Source organism: Papilio polytes, unplaced genomic scaffold (genome assembly GCF_000836215.1).
Source record: "Papilio polytes unplaced genomic scaffold, Ppol_1.0 DF821400.1, whole genome shotgun sequence".
Lineage (NCBI taxonomy): Eukaryota > Metazoa > Arthropoda > Insecta > Lepidoptera > Papilionidae > Papilio > Papilio polytes.
In genome coordinates, this window is record NW_013527804.1 from 2,178,527 (window position 1) to 2,203,101 (window position 24,575).

The window sequence follows — 24,575 nt, forward strand, 5'->3', positions numbered from 1 at the left end:
ATAAGACCTCTGTGAGAATATGTTTTTGCACTTGTAACCCTATTATAACTTTTACGATAACCAGCGATTTGATGCAACTCACCCTTAATATATTTAGTTGTTAGTTATTTTCTGCAAATGGTGCCGGAGGCCTATTTTTAGTCCCTTTCCCTTTCCTTAAGAGGAAGAGATGGAAAGGAAAAGTGGATTTCACGGTGGACAGGAAGGGGAAATATCCTCTTTATGTGCGCCTCCTCCTCCGTCAATTCAGAGTAGGTAACACATCTGCAATTTCGAATGTCTATGGCAGCAATCGCTTCACCATTTCGGCGGTTTTAGGTGGCCGCTTGCTCGTTTGCCGCCTTATAATATAAAAAAAGGAGTGTTTGTAATTTTTAATTGCATTTGAAATAAGTTTTGTTACCAGATATATGAGATGAGATCTTAAATTATTTTTTACATACCGTAGAAATATCTGCAGTTGCAACGCTAATTACGGCAGCTACGATCAACGTGTTCATTTCGCCTATATTTTGAATCTAACTATCGAAATGTAGAGACTAATCTTGAGGTATAACGCGTTAATAATCATGACAAAATATTAATCACTTTACGTTAATTGACTGCAATTATCAACGTCTCACGTCGTTTTTGTTACATTAAATTGAAACCATTAAATTTTATAATGAAATTTCTAGATCTTTCACCATGAAAATGACCAACATTTAAATAAAAACTAACTAAATCTACCTGAATTCGACTGACTGGCATATAAAAGAAGAGTGAATGAAATCCAAGGGAATAAATATGACAAGCATATATTTCCATGAAAAATATCAAAGAACCAAGGTAATGTTATTAAATCTGCATTCCTCCTAAATCTTTTAGTGAATGATTTTACCTTGTTTTTTTTGTTTATATAAAAGTAACAAATCGAACATTGAGGCTTTCAGTGACAGATAAAGGATATATTCAGATAAAGGATATCGTAAGATAATAAATAAAAGTCGTGTTTCACTAATTTATTTCAATCACATTACATTATTGTGACAATTTCATAAACTGAAAAAAGCAAACAAAACCAATAACGAATATTGCACAAATAAAATTAACTTAACTAAATCAATTGCTAACTTTTATCAACATCAATTCTAGTTGGACTACTTTTACTCTCAGTAATGTCTTCTTTTACTTGTGATACAATTTCTGGTTGTTGGGGAACATTTGCTGTTATATCTTCTACAGTTTTTGTATCCACTGTTTCTTGAGGATTATCTTCCCCATATTCTGTCGTATATTCTTGAACAAATTGTTGATCTTCATAATGTTCTTGTTGACTTTCGACTGGATAATTTTCATACTGGTTATCATATTGTTCATTTGTTTCGTATTGCTGTGGATATTGTTCATAATTTTCGTACTGAGGTTCTACATACGTTTGTTCTAAATGCTGTTCTTGGTTTTGATTTTGTAGATAATCTTCATATTCCGTATTATCTGTGGTTTGTTCATAATTTTGATCGTATTGCTCGTAATTTTCTTCTGTGTAATTTTGATTTTCCGATTGTTCAGGTTCAATAGGTTGATCATTTACATTTGTGTTGTCTATTTCTTCTTTTGTTGTGTGTGTGATATTTTGGTTTATTTGTAGATCAGTGTTAATTTCTTCCTGTATGTTTTGTTGTGTGTTTTGTTCATCGTCGTTAATATGATTGCTGTCTTCGTTTACTCTTGTTGTTTGGTTGTTATCACTGACAAGTCTGTCCGATTGCTGAGACGGCTGATGTTTGAGCGCGGCGTGTCCGGTGGAGTCATCTCCGGTATTGTCTCGTCGGGTATCGGTTGTGGGATGTGGTGCAGGCCTGTTGGTTGTGGTAGTGTGCGGGGAAGGTGCTGGAAGAATTAATTATTACATTGTAATTTTATAAACCAGTTACACTGATCTATTTAATAGGAAATTAATTTAACACAAAACAGGCGTTTAATAGGAGTGTTGATTGTAAAAGCAGATCACAAGAAGTTAGTCCGAATAAGGAAGCTTTATCTCATTACCTGCTCATCTTATATTTCTCTTATGTTTCCGTCATTTTCCCTTGAATTTTGGCATCTTGGAATTTATAGAGTCTAGTACCTTCACTGAATAGAGGTTAAAACATACCTTTGTTATTGCTAGGTGCATGCGTGACGTCCGTTCGCAGCGAGCGACCGAGCATCTCTACTTGACGCTGCAGAGTTGCCAGTTCTTGCCTGCACACACACACATGTGACAAAACACACAAACACGTGCGACACAGAACAAACATGCATCAAATATTTTACATAGATTCCTTTGATAGTCTCCTAGAATTTCTTAAAAATTATATAACAAACAATATGATTTTCACACTTGGTAGGGAATATTTTTTTTTATTTACAATTTATTGTGGTATTGGTAAGGATTAGGCATGATTTGTATTTAAGTAGTCGCAACAGAAATTAAAAACAATAATAATATAGGTTTAAATATATTCTATACACACTAATTCATGCACGATAAATAAATAAAAACTCTCCTAGCACTAACATCTACAATACATGCAAACGCTCTAAAAATCCTCAACTACCAAAGAAAGCTGTTTTATTACCTTTAGTTGATCATCATCAGAATCAACAATTTTATCAATAGATAGATTGTTGAAATTACTTGTCAAATTACCAATATCAGGTGAACTTAGTTCGCTATCATCGAATCTTCTAAATCTATATCTATATGTGTTAGGTGTCGAGGTATAATAAGTGCGATCTAATTCATAAGATGATCTGCTATTTGGATATCCACTTAACGGTGTATAACTTCTATAAGGTGGCAATGTGGTGCAATATTTCTTATGAGAAGACCAAAGATTTCGTAGTTTTCTCATAAGTTCCGCATTCCTGCAAAGCAATTGTGTTTTCTCTCCTCTGAAAGGCAATTCACGTGGTTACTGTCTATCCAGTGATGTTTTAAAATCAATATTAAGCGATTTTTATTTTTTTATTGCACACTTTATAAGCAATTGTTATCATTGCCTCCAGTCGTTTTACAAAATGTTTTCAAAAAAAGTAATTACATGTCTAATTCTTTTCTTTTTTAACATAATAGCAAAAATAGTTAATAAGTACTTGATAATTTGCATTAACATTTTTCACAGGCACTCAAATTAACAACCATAAAATATCAAAAAATTAAATCAACAATACAAATTACTCAAGTTAACTTCATATTTTTACAACCAAATAAATTAATTTGAACTACACTATAATACTAGAATTGCACAATTAATAATAACAAAACGAACATAATTTATTGTTAGGAAATTTCTAAACACTCGTGAATTTTGCAAGACAATACATAGTTTTTCCTTTTTTTAGATCTTTCAAAAGCAATGTACGAATAGCTAATCGTATACAAAAGAATATATAACATTTCGTGATTGTTTTAAAGCAACAAGCTTATTCTAATCATCATTTTTATCTATTATTTCATCTTCAGATTGTTCGTTTATTCCTGTTTCTATATTTAATTCCATATTATTAGTATTTGTAATTTCTGATGATTCAACTTTACTGTCTAACGTTTCGTCTTCTTGTGTTTTAGCTAAATCACTTTTAGATACATCTAGTTCTTCACTAATTTTATCATTATTTGTATCTGGAATGTCTATAATGTTAGGGTTTTTGGGATCTTTAACATTTTCTTCTACTGTGTCTACTGTTTCATGAAGCACGTGAATGTCGCCATTTGTAACTACCATACTAATATTGCTTTTCACAGGTTTACTAGGTGATGTAACCTCTGCATGCAATTCACGTCGTTTCCTATCTCTTTTCCTAGGCTTAGGTATTAGTTTTACACTGATATCAACTTTGATTGGCTCCTTTTTCTCACGTAAAAAGGGCTGTTGAATCATTAACGGTAAATTGTATATTTTCTCGCCGTGGTAATTAGAGAGATCCTGATTTGTCGTTAACGGCCCAACTATTATTGGTTGGTTCGACGAATCGGACTCTTTTCCTGAGCGGTGCTTGCGACGGTTCTCCATTTCTGATTTTCTGTCGGGTTGTGTTCTGATTGGTTCGTCTACACGGCCGCGACTCTGCGCTCTGCCTGCCGCCAATAAAAACACAACACGACGTTAGGATAGGAACATCAGGGGCAATGATAACAATCAGCTATTTGTTGACAATTTAAATAGTGCTAGATTAAATGGTAAATAGACCGACAAATCTTATCTGATCCGGTGAGCAAAACTAACAATTTCAATGGCTTATTAGTGCCTGCGACCAATTAATGTCTTCTTCTACTCTTATATTGTAATTTTTGTTGCCTAAGGTTTTATATTTCTGACAAAACTAACCGCGATAGTAGCGCCCCTCACCGGGCAAGATATATTTGTCGTAGTATAAGAGATTGTAACTAATTTGCGCATGCTTAAATTTGAAAAAATGTCTCGTACTTGTGCCTACGATTTGCGTCGTCTAGCTTGTCTGTAAGTAAACGACATTCGCCGGTGAGTTTCTCCATCAGACTGTTTTGTGATTGTATCATGGTCTCCAACTCAGCCACGGTTTTAGCTGTGGACATTTACTTCCTATAAACTTCGGAATCCGATAATAACTAACTTACTTGTATTTGTATAAGTGCGTGTTAACTAAACAATCTGATGAATAAACTATTGATTTGTAGAAATATCAATAAGCCCTTTCTATTGTTCGACATGCAAGCGCAAAGCGCAAATGAAAGGGTAAAGTATAAATGTTTTGAAGTCTTCATTTGATAGTATTTTCTCAAAACATCAACAGTTTACCCATATTATGAACCTGATTTACGATTAACAATTTCAAAATAATATATTCCAAATTTAATTTCTAAGTTCTCCTTTAAAAACTATAAGATACTTACCATGCTTATTTTCCATGGACTCCAGCATTGTAGATAGTTCCTTCTCTTTCTTATTCTTCTCTGGAGATATCGGAGTTAGATTTTTCATATTTAACTGTAAAAATGTCAAATAAGTTTTAAGCCACTTCACTTAATTTTGCATTTTCGTACTACTTTAAAAAATTCTGAAGTGAATTAGTTAACAAAGGATATTGTTTTTTCCTTAACTATTTACCTCCTTTTCCAGTGTAGAGATCTGTTCAGAAAGACGTAAGTTCTCGCGGCGAGAGTGTACGAGGTCCGCATCAGCCCGGTCTAGACGCTGGCGGAGTGACTGGATCTGGTTGAAGAGGAAACTCGATTGGTTAGTTTGATTCGTATATTTTAATTGGAAGATTGCTTAAAATCTTCATCTTTACTATTGTTATAACGAGGAAAGATTTGTATGTATTTTTGGATTTATGTATGTATTGAAATAACTCAAAAACTACTGGGCCGATTTTAAAAATTCTTTCACGACAACAAAGATACGGTATCAGTGAGTAACATAGGCTATAATTTTTAATTTCACGCGGACAAACTAGCGAGCAACAGTTAGTTATATAAGCTATGTATGATAATGTCACTTTCTTTTAATAAATCGAAGCCCAAAAAAATGGACGAGTCTTCCTTATTATAGTTACTCATTTTTTTATTCGTTTTGATTCTTTTTGTATCTAAAATATATTTTTTCTGTAGTATTATTATATTACTGGAACCTTAGTCAGTTATTGTCTAAATACTTTCCGTATAGCAACTATTTACCTCAGAATTAAGTCGATTGGTGTCGTGCTTCGCCTGTCTCTGCTGACGCTCTATAGCCAGACGGGCGTTGGCTAATTCTTCTTCCAGCGATGCTTTCTCTGCATTAGCCTGAGCTAAATCTGCTTGAAGTGTTGCTGCAAGTACAAAGATCTTCGTTGATGCAATTACTATACATATAACTAATATCTAATATCTAAATTTTAAAGAAGGATTTTAGCTGGCCTTAATCCAATGAGTCTATTCACCTGTCTTGTTCTTAAGTTCCATTTTGAGTTCTTCTATGTTAGCGTTCTTCATTGATAGCTCTCGTTTTAGATCACTTTCCTCACGACGCTGACGATCCAAATCCAGCTGTGAAAAATATTTTACCAAAAGACATTAAAAGAGCTTTAGTTTCAATTTTCATTTAATTAGTTGTTTGTAAAGGTAACAGGTCAGCATGATCATCCGTCAAAAGACTAAACTGCCACAAAGATCCCTTAATGATGATTTGCTCTTTTGTTGTTAATTTTTTATGCCTTCTAAATACCTGTAACTTGGCGACATTATCATACTGCGCTGCTAGGTCGTGCTGCAGTTCATCAAAGTGCGCATTGTAGCGCTGTTCCGCTGAATTGCGCTCCTGTATCGCCCTTCTCGCTCCTTCGCCTGCCAGCTCCCGTATCTTGCTTCTCTCTTTAGCTAAATCATCCTGTTAAAGCACATTGTAGCTACATTTAAAGATTGATTACTGGACAATTAATGGATATTTGACTACAAGACTTTTAACAGTCATGAATCATCTAAATCTGGCATATCTCTACTAATTCATGGTTCAACTAGGTTACAAAATCGTAGGTCTCTTACAACGGTTGCTACAGTTTATCTAGTTCATACTTTTCTCTCTTTTGGATGCTAAGTTACTAAGTTACCCGAAATAGATTGCGAGTACCAAGACATGATGTACTAGGTCCTCATGAGTCGGATAAGATAACGAGTTACCTTCAACCGCCGCACTTCAGCCTCCAAGTTGTTCCTCTCCTCCCTGAGCTGGTTTTCCACCACGTCAGACCGCTTGTAACGACCTTCACCGTCACTGTCTTTCTGATCCAAGCTGGTCTTTAACTTCGAGATCTGACCCTCCAAAGTTGATTTATCTCTAAGATGAACAAAATATTTTCTACATTGGTAAACGAATTCTTAAATGCGGAAAAAATGAAGTCAAAATTAAAATTTTCAATATTGCAATTATTGCAATTAGGTTTGGTTGACAGCATGTTATTTTTTTATTTCTTACTAATATAATTGTTAGGTCTATTATTTTGTCGTAATACCTTTGCAAATTATCAATCTGCCTCTTGAATCCGTCGAGGCAGGTAGAATCGACGAGACCAGAGGCCAGCTTTCGTTTGTTCTCGTTGTTTTCATCCTAAAAAAGGTAAAAAAGACAGTTCAATTAACAGTTATATTGAAGACTAACTTTCGCCTGAGACTTCTTCCGCGTGGAATTAAAAAAAAATTAATAGCCTATGTGTTCTTCCAGGCTAAACTCTACATCTATGCCAAATTTCATCGAGATCCGTTCAGCCGTTTAGGTTACAAACATCTATTTAAACTTTCGCATATAATCATCATCATCATCTCCTTATCCTATATATAATAATAATAATAATAATCCTTTTTTTGGCTCACGAGATTACCGCCATGTGGCATATGAAATCGACTACCATTATTCCGATAGTCGTTTCGGCACACGGGCTGATAGCGAAGAGCTTCGACCAACACCTCAAGAAGCTCTCGCTAGACAGTTGGATTAAGGGCCCGATTCAAAAGGCGGTTATTTTAGAAACCGCACGACTAGTGAGGAGGTTCCTGTCTCTGCCCTGACCACTGGTTGCTTGAGTCATCGGATTCCGCAGCCGGTGGACTTCTATTTTTTTTTTATATAATATGTTATATTTTGTTATTTTTTTAAGAAAATCATGTGAAATGTATTATATATAAAAATAAGAGAATAAAGATATGTGATGTTAAATAATAATAATCCTTTATAATGTTAGTATGACAAGTTTACTTTTACCTGAACTTTTTTCAGATCGATCTTAGCTTGCGTGAGTTGGGCTTCTAATTCGGCGATACGAGACTCAAACACAATGTTCGGTCCTTCCAACTTCGTGGTGCGAGGCTTGGCACGACGGGACTTGGATGGAGATGCCTACAAAAAGAAAGAAGAATGAATAGGGTATATAGGTATTGGTCATAATTATATCTTTAATTCTAATTTTTTTTTTTAATTTTAATAAGATTGAAAGCTATATTTAGCAGCGAATTGTTGCTTAAGAAAAAACGTATTGTCCTACGTTACAATTAAGTAACGCAAAGGCTTACTATTATTGGCTTAAAAAGTCAATGACAATAAATTAAAAAAAATACAACCTTATTATCACTGTCCAGGCCAGTACTGTCACCGACGTCGTCCAGTTCGTCCGTCTCAGAATCGTAGTGAAACATACGCGAGATGATCTTATTCTTCTGGGCCTCGTGCAAGTGCTCGTTCTCTGATATCACCTCCTTCACCTTACCTAAAAGGTTGTTAAGTTCATCCTGCAAGAGATTGTTAGATTATATTAATTATTTGTTACTTATGTAAACTTATATTACCTTCGGCAGGACGATATTGATAAATTCATAGCCCGTAAGCTAACTAGTACATAAGTAACTACAGCTTTTTTAATTAAACCCTCCTAAACGACTCAATAACCATTAAAAGCGCGCTCAGCTTTGACGAAACTATCTCACAACTGTTTAGTCACGCTATGTTTCTTATAATCTTATATGTAGGTTCGCACACTACTCGATTTTTAGTTGTGCAGCTAAACAGTTAACAGCGAAACATTCGACAATCGCACAATTGTTGTGCGATAGTTTAGCCGAAGGTGTGAGCGCACTCTATGGAACTAGTGTACAACTCACCCTGCAGTACTGAGACTCACGTTCCAGTTGTTCAATGTACTCCTCTTGCTTCTGTATGAAGTTGACGACATCAGGGTTGGTGCCGGCTGCTTCGGCGGCGGGCGCTTGCGGTGCTGGTTGCGGAGCTACAGATATCAGGCGCTTTTATTTTTGACCGACTTCCCAAAATAAGGAGGTACTGTTGAGTACCTCCTTTTTTTACGAATTGTCGTCTGTATGTTTTTTATTTTTATTTTTTTGTGTGTTACGGCATAACTCCGCCGCTAGTGGACTGATTTTGAAAAATCTTTTTTTATCCAAAAGGTAGTGCTTGCAGGTGTGTCCCATTTTATAGACACTAGACTTTACAGTCGCATCCTGATAGTTTAAATTGTTAGTTATGTGATCATATAGTGTAGATGTGTCCTAAGAGACTAAGTTAATATTTAATAATTCGAGAGGTTGGCAATTAAACACAAGAAGCCCTAAAAGCCATCTTAAGCCAAAACTCTCTACTAATACAAGCAAATGATAATATGGCTCAACTCACGCTTTTATCCTCCGGTGACGGCACCGACTAGTTTCGGATCCTTCGGGGATCCTTCTTCAGGGCGAGTATTGGTGCCGTGCGAGGCGCGACGCGACCGCGAACAAAAGTTAAATAATGCTCGCCCTGAAGAAGGATCCCCGAAGGGTCCGAAACTAGTCGGTGCCGTCACCGGAGGATAAAAGCGTGAGTTGAGGCGTTTTTAATTAATTTTTGCTTAAAGTAATGTCTCACGATAGTTTAAACGATTTAAATGATAATATTTTTCAAACCGGTATTCCACGGTCTTAAGTTTGATATGAAACTCTTACCGAGATTTTTAGTATTATAGCCATCTTTCTTTTCTTTAAGAGAATAAATAGAATGACTGTATGTTTTTGTACAAATTAGTAATGGAAATGCTTAGTGGTACATATTGTCATGATGCTCTCCGTTGGATAGTCGTGGCGAACCTTGCTGTCTCCGAGAGTGTGACTTAAGATGGCTGACAAATCCAAAATTGTGCATATTATACTTACTGCTAGTCACTTTTGGTGGAATGTAGTTATTCAAACTATCAGCGTACAACGTGGTGTATTTAGCCGTAAGTCGAGGTCGTGGCTTGTAGTCGTTCACGCCGTACACAGAATACTTCTTGTCCAAATCTCCGTCAGATTCCTCCAAGTTCTTGATAGACGCTGATCCACCGTAACTACGCACCTAAAGATGTAATGTAACTAATCTAAAAAATACATCGATAAATCTTTCCTACTAACAACTGTTTTGTCTAAATTTTAGTTTTGTTTGTCTAAAGTTTGTTAATAATTTTCAATTGTTTCATTAAACTATTTATTTTAATAGATAATGTTATTAAATAATGTAAAACAAAAAAACAGTTTTGTTTTGTTTTTTTAAGGTAAAATCTGATTAAACATTAAATTAGGAACATTGTTTACAAATATTGTCATTAAAATTAGAACTCGAAGTATTTGAGCTTTGATTAAATTGTATTTTCAATAATCAATTTAATAATTTAATGAAATTCCTGATGAATCACTTACGCTCGGTGCACTCCCAGATAAAAAATATCTGAGTTTCGAGACTGCCTCTTTGTACGCCATTTCCGTGTAATCCGGTATCCTTTTGGAACCGTACTCCATCTTCGGGCGTCTGTAGGAGAAATATGCGCTCATTTTAACTGCCCACTATGTCACATTTTAAATTAAAAATAAAATGAAATTAAAAACAAAATAAATGTCAAAACGTTGTTCCGTAATGACGCATTGCGATTTAATGTCAAGTGGGGACTCGACCGTATTGATTTCGTGGTTGCCATGGTTACCGTTGTTAGGATAAATAAACGAGGGATGCACAGTTTAATAAAAATAGTACTTTTCTATTTTTATCTATATTTTAATGACCACAAGATTTTATATTTATTGAATTAATATGCCTGGAATGTTTATTGACACTGAGGGGTTTTTATTTTTTATGACTTATGTAAAAAATTACTAATAGTTCCTTGTAACCATTTGGCGAATTCGAACTAACGACCACAGGAGTCATAGTATGCATGTTTAATTATTAGACTATCGTTGTTTTACTAAAATTGGAAATTCAGAGTTTCTATCTACCGTAATATTGTTTTTTTTTATTACTCATTTATTGACAAAAAAATAATGCTTGAACCAACCAAAGTTTAATATAGTATAGTTGTATATAATCAAATTAAATGTATTAATTTATTTGTATCGCAACTAAAAAAAGTATGTTTTTACATTTTAAATATACATTTCAGTTATATTTTTAATCTAATGAGTTTTCATTCATTAAAGAAGAGTTAATTGGTTCAATTATATGACTAAAGTAATAAATTAATTTGATTTTTTTCATTTAATGTAATTGAAACTATTGAATAAAAAATAAAGCCATTAAAACTAAAGGAAAAAATCAAGTTCAATTTATAATTATCATTATAATTTTGTTGAACATTTTCACGGTAAATGTAATTCAATATTGAACAAGGAATTTAAAAATAAATAAAAAACAAAGAACTCAAACATTGCACAAGTAAAAAATTTGTATTGAATATTATTTTATTTTATGTACTCGCCTAATTTTAGATCGCTTCAGTTTTCCATTCATCTCTTTATCGGAGCCAACACTGGAGCCACTTTTACCTCTATACCCTTTTGATTTACTGACGTAACTAGTTGAACCCATACTCCGTACAGCCGGTAACAAAGCTTTCTATATTTTTATAAACACTTTTATATGTTTGAAGTTCAAAATTATTTGTACTAGTGTACTCACACGACAATGAACAGACAATGTCTGAGAAGGAGTAAGTTTTATTCGTTACTTTTGGAGTTTCCTGTTTTTGTCCCTTTCGTGTAAGGGCGGGAAATCGATATATCGGTTTCGCTCTAAAGAAAAGTTTTCATCGGGATGTTATAGTCTAGGAGCTAACGCAAATTACTGTGCGGGTGTTTTTTTTATTTTAAAGCCGAAAGTAAATAGCAATAGAGAACTAGACTAGACTAAATTTAAATTTCGAACCTACATTTTTTTGCTCTTGGACTTATACTTTTGCGTCTTAATGCATGTACCAAAAAACTTACATTTTACTTAATTTCTATTTTTCTGCTAATAATTATAAAATTGTCTTTCTTATTAGAAGAAAGATTAGTTACACCTTTTACTTGGGATTTAGAAGGATATTTTTTTCGTATTTAATTGTCACACTAGCTCTTAGACTAAGAGACAGGCAGTGTCTTGCGTGAGAATCACGGCCATTACTGTACTTTTTGGAGGGAAAATACGTTCCCGATCACGCAAAGCCTGTCGTTTGAAAACTGAGCATCGCTACTGACTTTATTGCATCGATTTTATTCTTCAATTCTTTGTCTTTTGATTATATTTGATGGCAATTTTAACATTTGAGCAACATTTTTGGAAGTACCAATATCATCATTTAAATAATAAATAATAATAATAATAAACTATTATTAAAAAACACATAGAAAATAAAGAGAGGACGCACATCTTTGACTAAACTATTTCTATGAGTTTATATGGAGATGCACACACTAGTTACTCGACAACTAAACGTTGGCTACGAAAAAATCGATTATGGTATAACTATTGTGGCATAATTGTCAAAGATGTATCGTTCTAAAAGTTAATAAAACAAAACATACGCTTGCCGGTGCACTAGACTTTGTCTATAGGAGGGAAGTTTTTATGTTTCTATTTTTTTAATTCTATGAAAACTATCAGAATAGAGTCTGTAGTGAACATAACGTTCACAGTACATTTGTAGTTATGAAATTGTAATAACTACAAAGTATAAGATAACCTGACGGTGTAAGGCGGTGCTGGGACGAGATCGCGTGACTTTAGACCCTTCTTGAGGTTACTTTTTTATTCTGTTTTTGTTTACTGCTCTACATTCTTGTTTGTAGCGATAAATGTTTTAAGAATGTTTTGGGTATAAATAAAAACTACAAAATAGAAAAAAAATTGTTTTATTAATATCAAAAACTACTTCGATATCAGCAATATATGTAATTAGTAATACCTATAGTAACATTATGTATACGAGATAACTGCATTTTAACAATTACTTTGTTATATTCAATAATTTTGATATATTGTATTGAGTACACAACCACTTATTGATATTTTTGGACGTTACAGGTGCGTGTTGCGTTGAGTTTCCATTGTCGTAAAACCTGTATTACAACTATACTGGAATCCCTTAAACAAAATGGAGATAACAATGTTCTTAATACATTTATTACGGTAGTGGACACTTAAGGCCGAATACTGAAACGTTATTTAAATTTGTAACAGCGTCTAAAATGATCACAAACACCAAATCCCTTACAACTTTAACGTATATTGTAGGTGCTTATAGAATGAAGTATTTAAGATTCGTTTCAGCATTTAGTCGTAAGATTGTTCATAAAGCGCACTTCGACTTAATACTTGCTTACAGTAACCTAAGGGTTCTAATTTACAGTCCTTTAAGGCAGATAATTTACTGATTACATGTCAAACGCGTGTTGAGACAATTTGGTAAACAAAACTCGTAAGATAAGAAGTACGCTTTATTATTATAGAGCGCACACGTTTGATTAAACTATCGCACACTGTTTAGTCTCGCTTTGATTCTTTTGGGCTTATTAGGTACACTACTCGATTTTTAGTTATGCTACCAAACAGTTGAATTGGCTGCGGAACAATCGACAGTCAACAATTGTGCGATATTTTTGTCAAAGGTGTCCGCCTTGGAACACGACCGTTAAAATCTATTCCGGCAGTTTTTACAATGCTATTACAAAGTTGTTATTTAATTTCACTACAAAATACATCTATGGGTTTCAAATACACTAGACAAGTCTCTGTTTTGTCAAAGAGGTGGTCAATAAGTGCAAATGGAACTTAGTTTGTATGAAAACTTAGATTCTAACAGTCTCCAAAAATTAAGTATACATGTCTTGTAAAGTTAAATTAAGTTATTTTATACTGAAAATGTAATGAATATAGAATGAAAAATGCGTACAATAATAATGTTATATGTCCAATAATATAGATTAAATATGGAGGAATGTTGATAATAAATATAAGTCAATTTTTAATAGAAATTCAAAAAGAAAACGGCCATTAACACGTTGAAAAACCAACTCTAAACATCTTGTGCGTAACTCGATGAAAGTGCAAATAACAAGTATAGACGAAAGAGATCTTGTACCACACCTTGTACCACACCCCGCGCTAGCTGCGGTCAGTGTTGGTAAAAGGTTTACAGAAAAAAATGTGTTGGATGCCGTAAGAAACTGCGGACTTCGTAACAAGTCAAGAAAGGGACAGAAAAGTTAAAAATGCTATAACGTAATGTGTTGCATATAGAATATCTTTTTTGGGCTGTTTAAAGTAAGAAAGATTGAATTATGCATGTTTTATATACGATAAAACGCATTTAAAACTATTGATTTCCACAAATCAAACATTGATTTGAACACAAAATTCCCTTATTCAGTGCGGCACCAGGTATTGGTAAATAATGAAGTACTAAACAGGCTGTTTACGTAATTCTTTATATTGTAAACACTAATAAAATCTAATAAAACCAGTTGGTAAAGACTTATAATCGTGAGCCCGTGACACGAGGCATGTAGCTCCCATGTACGTTGTCATAAGCATTTTTTCCTCTAAAAAGTAAGGCAAAAACAGGATTTTAGTTTCTAAAGTGAAACAGGGTTTAAAAAGCCTGGTACGGCCATAATGATAGTTACATCACCGGGTGTTAAACACCGGAGGAACTGAGAGAATAGAATATCTGCCGCTTTAAACGTGATAATGCCGCCATTTTTGAAAATTGAAATAAGAATAATGTTTTTAAGAGATCAAATGGTTATAATTACTGTTTATTTCCATATATTTGTTGTGTTTAAGTTTCAAATATAATTGCATATCAAATATTAATGTTAGAAAGGAACAGATATTTGGAACATTTTGGTTTATCTGTGGTTGAAATAACAATGTTATAAGAATAAAAGCAACGTAATCCATAAAATTAGTAAAATTATTAAAAACAAAACACTACTTTTTGGTGTTAGTAACTATAACAAACTTAATACTAGAAGAAAAATAAATATATTAAGTAGATTCGGATATTTCATTGCACGAAAATATATTTTTTTTTGTAAATATATTGCTTTTGAACGATGGCACGTTTTTTGAATAAATATGTAGCAAAATAAGCATATTAACATTTTATATACATTGTGCGCTTGCGTAGTTTTGTCATAGATATTGAACTATCTTGTCTATGGCACAGAATATCAACTCATAAGATTTGATATAAAACTATTTACAATGAACATAATCAAATTGTATAGTAGTTCTCAAATATACTAGCAGCTTTTAAGAAGCTGTGCAAAATAATTTTAAGTGTGAATTGCGATGATCTTGAGCCGGCAAGATATTTGAAAAGAACTATACCAACGTAATGTAGTGTAACTTTATCTCATTCGAAGGGAGAGGCGTTGCTGTGTATGTTAGTAAAAAATATGTAATACTTATTATAGAAAATGAAGTAATATTGTAAATTATCAGTGATGGGGCACTTAGTAAGTTATTGCTTAGTTTACGCTTTACACGTTAAATTAGTTTAGTTTTTATAAACTAAAAAATTAACTACTATTGCGTCCATATTGTTATAGAAAATGTCTGTTAAAATACGGAATAATTTTAAATGCATTCAGTTATCACTTTAAATTATTGGAATTTGTTAACGACTTGTTTAACCCAACTGCCTTTTAGATCCTCAGATATATCAGTTTGTTCTACACTACTTTTATTAACCGGAACGTTGGCTTTCTCTGAACTGCTACTTGGTGTTATTTTCAATTCTTTATAATTCTCGCTTACACTTCTTTCAAATGACGCTACTTTAGTCGTAATCGATTTCGGTTTATTATATGTCTTTTTTATACCCGGGTTTGATTTCGTTTGGGATTTCGTCATCATTTCCAACTCCATTCTTCTTTCTAAAACCGTTTTTGAAGCGATCTTAGGCGTTTCTGATCGATTCTCTGTTTGCAATTTTATCTTTCGTGTCGCAGAATCTAGACTTGCTCGTTCGAAACTTAATCGTTTTAATTGTATATTACCCTGTTGATTGATTTTATTGCTTATGTTTTTTAAATCTTCTTTAGAATTGACACCATCTTTCGTTTCTTCGATATTAGGTTTCTCTTTAATTCTTCTTGCGTTTTCTGTTGTAGGACTAGATTCAGATCTTGATAGGCATGTTTTTTGTATATTTCGTTTAATAGTTGCTTTGTTAGTTAAATCAGATGGTTGCTCTGGTTTGACTATTTCTTTGTTTTTTACTGCAGCTGTTTGTGTTATGTTCCCGATTTTAGGTTTGACTGGAACTGGAGGAGCTATTTTAGGTTTACTTGACTTGATAATTTCATTCTTCTTCGTATCTTGTGTTGTTTCTTTGATTTTGTTAGTTGTTATTGTGACTTTAGAGTTTGTGCATGTTTTTTCACTTGTTTTAGTTATGATAATTTTCTTAGATACTGATTCGCGTTTTAGACTTTCGATACGTTTGATAGTTTTGTTAACTGTTTTGTGGTCGCTGCATTCTCTCGTATCAATATCTTCTTGATCAGAATAAACAGCTGAATCTCTAAAAACATCCTCATCAGTGAAGTGTTCGATCTTTTCGAATGATTTCTCATAAAAACTCTCATCGGAATTTATTTGTGTCGATGATTCTGAGTTTTGTTTTGAGTCTGTTGTTTTGGTTTGATTTTGTTTAATCTGTGGCTCCTGGTAAGTACTTTCACTGGATGAAGTTACAAAAGAAGAGTTGGAGAAGAGACTGTCAGGTCTGACCGCGTTTTTATTTATTAGTACGTTGACAGTTTTAAGAGTATTTCTTGCGTTGCCGAGTGTTGTTGGATCTACGTAATCAGACTGAGCGATACGAGCTCCTAGATATTTGCTACCTTGCATGTATATGGGTAATTTGTTTATGTTTTGATGAGAGTTATTGTTTGATTTCAAAGGAGAGGAACTGACGGAACTGGAAGTGCTGGTTACCATGCTAATACTTTTGCTGTAATTGGGCCTTTTGTCTGTTTTCTGTACGATATCGTCGCAGCTATGAGATAGTGTTTCCAATTGATTCTTTTCTCTTTGACTTTCAGTCATCGTGGTGCCTTCATGCATACTTTTACTGAAAACATCATTTGCAATGCTCTCTGCAGTTGTAGAAGTAGCGTCCGTCGTAATCACTACTTTAATGTCAGTTTTCATAGTATTTTGTAGATCTTCTGATAGTTTTGTCTTCAAATCATATTTAGCTTGTATGTCGTCTGGCTCATCGCCAATAATACTTCGAAATCTTTGTAATAGATTTCTGGAATAACTTCTAGGGTTAAGTGCGGATCTCTTCTCATTTGTAGGGCTTTTATTGATATTATCAGAATTACTTAAATCGTTTGCATTTATCTCGGATTCTTCATTACTTTTGTTAGGGTTTCTGCCTTTGAAACGACTTAGTACATTTTTAAGTGACAGGACATTCGCTGTAGGCTTGTAAATTTTATGTTCTGGGTGTATTACTTCGTTCTCTGTCTTATTGCCGTCCGTTTCTATTGGTAGAACTTCGCACGAAGATGTTGTTGATGTATTTAAATTCGTTTGCAAGTTAGTAGAAGTGTCGTTTTTGTTCGCATCCATGTCTAGTTTCTCGAAATTTTTATAACATCTATCTATTTCTTCTTCTAGCTCTAATGTAGACTGACTGATATTTTGACTGTAATCAGGATTGCTTGATTTTGATACTTTGCAAAATTTAAAGATGTCATTTTCACTCATGTAATTTTCTACATCGTCGTAACTTAGTTCACTTTGGTCTGAAGCAATTGTAAAAGGTCTGTCCGTGCTCATGACCTTACCATCTCTGTTTAGATAAGTCTTGCTGCTTCCATTGGGTTTGCATTTAAATGAGCTTAGATTATTTTCGTCCTGACCGCTTGTGGGCACTTGGAAGCTACGTGGAAGTGAACCAGATTTCCTATCTCTGGAAACGTTAAAGTGCTCTTTCTGTCGACTTAGCCAGATTTCTGGAGTGTTAGGACTTTGCTGTTCCGGACCCATTGGTAGATATTCACAAGGTAAATTACTAGGCACTTCTTTATTCCTTCTACAGACTTCTATAAGATTGTCGTAGATATCTTCAGTTATAGGAGGACCCTTTTTCTCCATCGTAACGTAATATTCTGATTCATTTGTAGATTTCACTTTCTGTGGTGATTTTACTGGTACATCATATATACCGTCATCGTCGATTTCATTTTGTTTATTAAATGATAAATACACGTAGTCTGATTCTTGTATATTTCGTATTTCTGCTGGATTTATATTAGGTGGGGAAGGTAATCTCTTTGGTCGAGGTACGTGTGTGCTGTGCTGTATTACTTTACTTTTACTATTTAAAGAATGCAAACGTTCATCTGCTCTATTTTCAACTCTTAGAGTTTCGTAAATATGATCATCATCTGATACCGTTTGCATTTCATTTGATTCGATTATATCTTCATTATTAGTGTTTATTTCTAAATTCTCTGATGTTTGTCGAGTATACTTCGGTATCGATCTTGGAGAATCGAAGCTTCTAGATAGAATTACTTGATCAGGGTTCGAATGAGATTTTAATAATCTTTGATGTCGCCTTTGGGCACTATTTCTTTGCTGTTGTTTCTTTAAAAGTTTTTGGAATTCACGATTTTCTAATAAAAGTTGTGATATAATTTGTTCCAAAGGTTGTTCTGTATCGCAACTGATTGCTGTTTCTTCTTGTTCTATGCATGCTTTATCTTCAAGTTCTGAACTTTCGTTGATAACTTTTTGGTTATGTAAATATTTAACTTTCTCTAATTCATTCTTTTTGAACGAATCCGTTTTTTCTATTAGTCTTTTGTATGTCTCTTCATCTATATCTTCGTCTTTACTTATTGTCTCTGGTACTTGTAATTTGTCTTTACTATCGGATTGTTTATCTATATTCAGACTATCGTTAGATTCTGATATATGTAGAATATTTTCTGTAGAAACATCAGTTGAGAAGTCTGTATAGAATCTTGAAGTATCAGAAGTAACACGAAAACCTTTTGCTCTATTTTTCTTTATTTTCGATATCTTCTTTGGTATGTTTTTAGTGTTGTACATTTTTATTTCCAAATTCGATTTTATTCCAGTTATTCCTTTCTTTTTCGATTCACCTTCAATATCGGATACGACAGAACCATCACTATTTTTAGTTTTTCTAGATATCTTATTAGAGCCACAACTTCTACATTCGAATTCAATTTTTTCATTACCTCTGCTATCATTTTTATCGATATCACTATCTTGGGATTTCTTTATAATGAATCCAATATTATTTTGTTGTAGGCCTGGTTCTGATTTTCTTCTCCAAGTGCCTATTTTAGATAATTTAGATCTTTGTGGATCATCTTTAGATTTCGATCTGAGATTATCAGTTTTAGGTCTATCGATATCAATACATCTAGACCTTCTGGTATGTAAAGTCTGTAAGGAGTCTGTTACGGGAATGTTTTCTTTGATTTTAGTACATTTGAGGCAAGTTTTCGGTATATTTTTTACGCTGGATAATGAATTATTCGTATCACTTAGATCGTCTTTACTCGTTCTTGAGTCAGTATATCCTATGATATTATCAGACGAATGGTAGCCTCTAGTTTTGTTTAAAGAACCTGGATATTCTTTGCTAAAGCTTTCTTGTGATGATTTGAAATCGGGACATTTGCAACTTGCTTGTTTCCTTTCTAAATGTTCAGCGCTGCCCGAATCTATATAATGTAGAGATCTATCACATTCTGGGCATTTTTCTCCAGTCTTGTTCGTCTCAGTACAATCGCACTGTCTCTCTCTAACTTTATCCTTGTTGGATATTTCTGTTTCACAATCGGAGCATATATCTATATAGCAGTTATCGCAAGTATAGTCTGTCCCTTTCTCCGCTGAATATTGAAGACAATCACACTCGATAGTTTCAGTTCTTGAGTTAGGTAATGTATATTTTCTATTACCCTTTTTAAGTCTACCTCGTATACCGTTTTCGAATGATTTCCTTCTTTCTCTTTCTAGTTTTCTCTTCTCTAGATACTCTGGTGCTGAGAGTTGTTTTCTCATTGATGCTTGAGTTATGAGATTGTGCGATTTCTCCGCTAACATGTCGTCTGGAAACAAAGAAATTTGCTTAATTTCTATGAAGAATTAAGTAAATATTTAGTATCTAGTCGCAAAAACCTTTCAGGCTTAGTTTTTATAGCTATAAATTATTATTTTAATATATTTACCATCAGTTTTGTTCTGTCCCAGTTCCATCACCAGCTGTCTCGCGTGCGAAGGTATGACGGCGTTGTAATTTTCCAATATCACCTGAAAGTTAAGTAAAATTCATATAAAATTATCGTTAAGCTAGTTTTACTCCCGCTTAACGTAAAACCTGAGAATATAAACTTTTTTAATAAAGATTAGTTTGTAAGCATCCCTTAGTTGCCAATTACACGTGTATTTCATATAGTGTACTTGACTAAATTATCGCACCATTGTTGAGTCTCGGTTTAATTGTGCAACTAAACAGTTGAATGCTACGAAACAATCGACATTCGCACAACTGTTTTACAATAGTTTAGACAAAGGTTTGCGCCTACTCTTAGCAGACATTAGTGACACTTATCGAGGTGTAGTGTAAGCGATAATGAACCTACCCGCTTTAACAATAAGGTCCACTCCCGCTTGTGTCGCGGCGAGCGCGCCTGCAGCGTGAGCTGAGCGCGCGGCGCGTCCCACGGGATCACGTGGAAGGAGAGCGGCGCACCCGCTATTGATTCCACCAGCATCATATTGTTGCACTGCAATTGTACAACACATTTTGCGATAAAACGCCTGCCATTTTTAAATAGCAATAAAATTGCTATTTATAATTGACAGGTGTTTTAAACAGCATAACAATTGCTATTTATAAATGAAAAGCGATTTTGAATAACATAACAATTGATATTTATAATTGTCAGGCGTTTTAAAATAAAATAAGAAATGCTATTTAAAAATTGGAGGCGTTTTATATCAGTTATTTAAACAAAATGACATTACTTGATCTAGATGTATATTTATTTTTAAATATCACTATATATATGTGTATACTGACCATGATGTGCGACTTATAAGCAAGTATGCCGTCCTCCCTGTTCTTGGTGACGAGTAGCATTTTATCGAAGAGGAAGGCGTGCCGCATCGCCTTCGCGCCGAACACTCTGCAACAAATACTCCATATAGTTAACCATGCATTTAAACTGCTAAAACGCCTGTCATTTTTATTCCTCTTGAGGAATCAAAGATACTCTATGAAGATATACACGGGATTTGCTAGTTAACAATTTAAGCTATGAAGAAGTGGAGCAGCTATCGTTATTATGGTCTTATTATTTGTAGTTTTTTTATCTGTTTTACATTTTTGTAGTCTCTAGGGGAGGGGGGCCAGCTGTCCCCTTCTATAGCATCTGGTAATTCAAGTGAGCCAAATGTCAGAGCACAAATAGGAAAATTTGAATGCTTGTGCTTGAATTCCATAAAAATATAGTACTCAGCAATTAAATTGGAACGTAAAGCGAAGAGTTTTTCTTGGTGTGCCAAATCAAATGTTGATTATTACAAAATAGATGGTTATATCACCTGAAGGTCCCTTCGGCACACAGCTCTCCGTAAGTCGTGAGGTCCGGACCATTCCAGCCGTACAGCAGGGACTGGATCTCCTGAAACATTATCGCAAATAAGTATTTAATATAAATCATACTAATATTATAAAGAAGAAAGATTTACAAATTTGTACGTATTGTAACTCAAAAACTACTTGGCCGATTTCAAAAATCTTTTACTGATAAATAGCTTTCACTGAGTAACATAGGCGATATATATTACAAGTTTTATTTCAGCTCGGACGAAGACGAGAGCAACAGCTAGTCACAAAAATCGGTATTTGAGAATCTATCAAATTCACTATTTTCCATTATACTTTACTTTATTTAGTAAGTACAAAAAGAGGCAAGCCCAGTAGAAATCAAATTGTTGCAATTTCTAATACCAACCTGCACTCGAACTGCGTGTTCGTGTCGTCGTTTCATGTCGTCGATGTGGTGCGCGATTCCAGTCATCTTGAGCAGCGCGTACTCCGTCTCTCGTGATGCACATTGCTTCACCACGTTCTGTCACAAACATTAACTGTCTAATTACTCTAATCTATTGAATAATAGTAACTATTAAAATCTCATATGAGAAAAGTTACATTTCTAAAGCAATTTCACAAAATCTTAAGCGATGTAAGTTACCGTTCTTAGAAATTTCAAAAGTCTTCATCAGTCGATCTCTAAGAATACATCATTATATTCCTGTTAATTTCGTGACATAGTTAGTAGGTTTTATTAAATAATTCATTTGCTATTTGATATTAACAGGCGTTATAATATTTATACTAATTACATGTTTTTCTAATTTACCAGAACATAATTCAACTCACTTGCAACAACAGATGGTACTTCAAGATCCTTTGAACCGGTTTTAATAAATAAGAAGCCAATGGGAGTGGATGCTGTAACTCCATCTGTCTCTCTCTAAATTCCCTTGCGCTCTGAGGCTTAGAAGCGAGTGCAGCTAGTCTTTCCATAGTGCGTGGATATCCAGTACAATACGATGTATAGACAGCGAATCCGGCAGTATTGTTGACGAAGCAACGAGCAATGCAGGTCGCGTCCAATCTACAGGTGTTTAACTCTTCACACAGGGACCTAGGAAAAGAAACCGATAATCTTACCAATGTTATAAATGCGAAAGTTTAGATGCATAGTTTGTTTCGTATCTCCAGGATGGCTTAACGGATCTCGCTGAAATTTGTCATAGATGTAGATAATAATAGCTTTCGCCCGCGACTCCGTCCGCGTCGAGTTCAAAAAAACGAAAGTTGTGTGTGTGTGTTCTTCCAGACTATCCTCTACTCTATGCCAAATATCATGGAGATCCTTTCAGCCGTTTAGGCTACAAACTCTAACAAACATCTATCCATCCATCCACCTAAACTTTCGCATTTATAATATTAGTAAGATTATGTCCTATGTAAACTATAAATGAAGTATTTTATTAAATTCCCCGTGGACGGAATTGCGGGCGTTAATTAGTTTTAGGTAGAATAGATTAAATTCTACGATTTTAGCCATATAAGAATTTGAAACGAATAAGTTGTTTTATTAATGGAGTCAAATAACATGAGTATCTTTTGGGTAGTCGTTCAAAAAGCAAATAGTTTAAAATGCAGGCTGTTTGAAGTAAATACACTAAGGTAATGTTTTAGTCGACTTCATGGATATTAAATTGTAAGCAAAAGTAAAATTACGTTGTTGTTTAGGTTCCAGTTACTGGACTGACCTCGGTTTGCTACGACCTATTGTTTCTCTTTACAACGCCGTGTCGTAACGCGATTTAAGAGTTCTCGAGTTACCTGTTTTTATTATTCAGGATGCTTTTGTTTTCTTGATTACCGAGGAAAGGTTTTGGATGCATGCTAATACCTTCCTTTTGTAAAAAAGATACATTTGCAATCTTACTAATATAAATGCGAATGTTTAAATGGATGGATGTTTGTTAGTTTGTAGTCTAAATGATGGAACGGATCTCGATGAACTTTGGCATAGAAGTAAAGACTAGTTTGGAATAACACATAGAATAGTTAGTTTTTTTTTAAATTCCACGCTAACGGAGTCGCGGGCGAAAGCTAGTATTCAATGAAGAATGTATATGAAATTAATATTTCCTAATATAAGTTGGAATTTATGATTTTGTTACTAAACTTATGAAGACGGTATGTTTCTTTTATTGTATAATATTTTTGTATTTTTATCAGAACAAACATACTTATGTATTATATTTGTCTGTGATATTAAATTTATGAGAAAAACACGCTTTATTCTACTATTCTAAGTACTATAATTTCAATAATGCTCGTAAATATAAAGAACTCTTTAATTTGTCAAAACATGTAATACGATCGTCCCGCATCTGGACGTAAGTAAAGACCGCACGCAAGCTATCAACTATTGCCCGGTATAAATGTATGGGGGAGTCTTTTATGAAAATACCCTCTCTGTACGATCCCTTTGGACGTACGAGGGACTGCTAATCCCCTCACAGAACAGGGAGGGACTTTGGAATACATTTGTAAAGCAAAATATCTTACTAATATTTTTAACAATTTTTACCGGCGATTTAGTTCACGTGGAATTAAAAAACACAAAAGCAAGTAGCCTATGTGTTCTTCCAGACTATACTCTATATCAATTTTAAATTCAATCGAGATCCGTTCTGCAGTTTAGGCTACAAACTCTAACAAACATCCATCCAACTAAACTTTCATATTTATCATATACTATTAGTAACAAGAGTTTGCCGCCAAAACGGATCTCGATGAAATTAGGCATAGATGAAGAGACGTCTAGAATACATAGACGACTAACTTTTGTTTTTTTAAAAGTACGTATTGTATTGTAAAAATGGTTTATAAAGTGTACCTGTTAAAAGTGTATATATCTTCAATATTATTGAACAGTTCCGACAATTCTTCATCTGAGAATGTCGCGTCCCGCCTCCACACGTGTAGATAGCCCTGAAGCAGAAAGAGACAAAACATATAAAATTGGAAACAACATTTTGTTTGGAAATTTTAACTGACTTAAAAAAGAGCGGGACATTTCGTCATAATTTTGTGCCATATTCCAAAAAAAAAAGATATTTAAAAACAAACTATTGAAGTCATATGTTATTATGGAAATACAG

At 34.0% G+C, this 24,575-nt stretch overlaps 2 protein-coding genes and 1 long non-coding RNA gene across 9 annotated transcripts in view; 1 reads left to right on the top strand and 2 right to left on the bottom strand.

The window, feature by feature from the left end:
* LOC106108976 overlaps positions 1 to 8,840 on the top strand; it is a 14,478-nt gene extending 5,638 nt beyond the window's left edge. For 2 of the 4 annotated variants that reach the window (XR_001225980.1, XR_001225982.1), the window contains exons 2-4: positions 5,127 to 5,243; positions 7,758 to 7,912; positions 8,117 to 8,209. This is a non-coding gene — a long non-coding RNA (uncharacterized LOC106108976). Of the gene's footprint in view, positions 1 to 677; positions 829 to 5,126; positions 5,244 to 7,757; positions 7,913 to 8,116; positions 8,210 to 8,696 lie in introns of those variants that run through there. The other 2 variants (XR_001225981.1, XR_001225979.1) reach the window with 2 other exon arrangements.
* LOC106108975 (serologically defined colon cancer antigen 8 homolog) lies at positions 1,010 to 12,591 on the bottom strand. 3 transcript variants are annotated; one of them, XM_013290348.1, is made up of 17 exons: positions 11,254 to 12,591; positions 10,202 to 10,310; positions 9,680 to 9,860; positions 8,636 to 8,760; positions 8,099 to 8,266; positions 7,743 to 7,877; positions 6,997 to 7,091; positions 6,665 to 6,821; positions 6,213 to 6,374; positions 5,929 to 6,034; positions 5,684 to 5,817; positions 5,115 to 5,219; positions 4,901 to 4,994; positions 4,455 to 4,572; positions 2,803 to 2,919; positions 2,138 to 2,226; positions 1,010 to 1,872 (listed from the first exon to the last, which is right to left on the bottom strand). In XM_013290348.1, exons 1-17 carry the CDS (start codon positions 11,361 to 11,363, stop codon positions 1,109 to 1,111), a joined length of 2,769 nt encoding a protein of 922 aa, XP_013145802.1. In that variant the 5' UTR covers positions 11,364 to 12,591; the 3' UTR covers positions 1,010 to 1,108. The 3 variants fall into 3 exon arrangements, with proteins under 3 accessions (XP_013145802.1, XP_013145803.1, XP_013145804.1); XM_013290349.1 differs by having other exon boundaries at positions 1,780 to 1,872; positions 2,604 to 2,919; XM_013290350.1 differs by lacking the exons at positions 1,010 to 1,872; positions 2,138 to 2,226; positions 2,803 to 2,919 and adding an exon at positions 3,854 to 4,105.
* Positions 12,592 to 13,715: 1,124 nt separating this feature from the next.
* Positions 13,716 to 24,575, bottom strand: part of LOC106108863 — an 83,923-nt gene continuing 73,063 nt past the window's right edge. For both annotated transcript variants that reach the window (XM_013290158.1, XM_013290159.1), the window contains exons 4-11: positions 24,311 to 24,405; positions 22,270 to 22,537; positions 21,842 to 21,958; positions 21,429 to 21,508; positions 20,905 to 21,010; positions 20,465 to 20,608; positions 20,051 to 20,132; positions 13,716 to 19,930 (exon numbers count right to left, since the gene is read on the bottom strand). In XM_013290158.1, the coding sequence (XP_013145612.1) occupies positions 15,426 to 19,930; positions 20,051 to 20,132; positions 20,465 to 20,608; positions 20,905 to 21,010; positions 21,429 to 21,508; positions 21,842 to 21,958; positions 22,270 to 22,537; positions 24,311 to 24,405 (5,397 nt within the window). In that variant the 3' untranslated portion in view covers positions 13,716 to 15,425. The remainder of the gene's footprint in view (positions 19,931 to 20,050; positions 20,133 to 20,464; positions 20,609 to 20,904; positions 21,011 to 21,428; positions 21,509 to 21,841; positions 21,959 to 22,269; positions 22,538 to 24,310; positions 24,406 to 24,575) is intronic.

Coding starts and splice junctions, on each gene's coding strand:
- LOC106108975 (XM_013290348.1), bottom strand. CDS start 11,363: ATGGGTTCAACTAGTTACGTCAGTAAATCAAAAGGGTATAGAGGTAAA. Junction 7,878..8,098: donor GCCTGGACAGTGATAATAAG/GTTGTATTTTTT, acceptor TTCTTTTTGTAG/GCATCTCCATCCAAGTCCCG. Junction 6,822..6,996: donor CAGATTGATAATTTGCAAAG/GTATTACGACAA, acceptor TGTTCATCTTAG/AGATAAATCAACTTTGGAGG.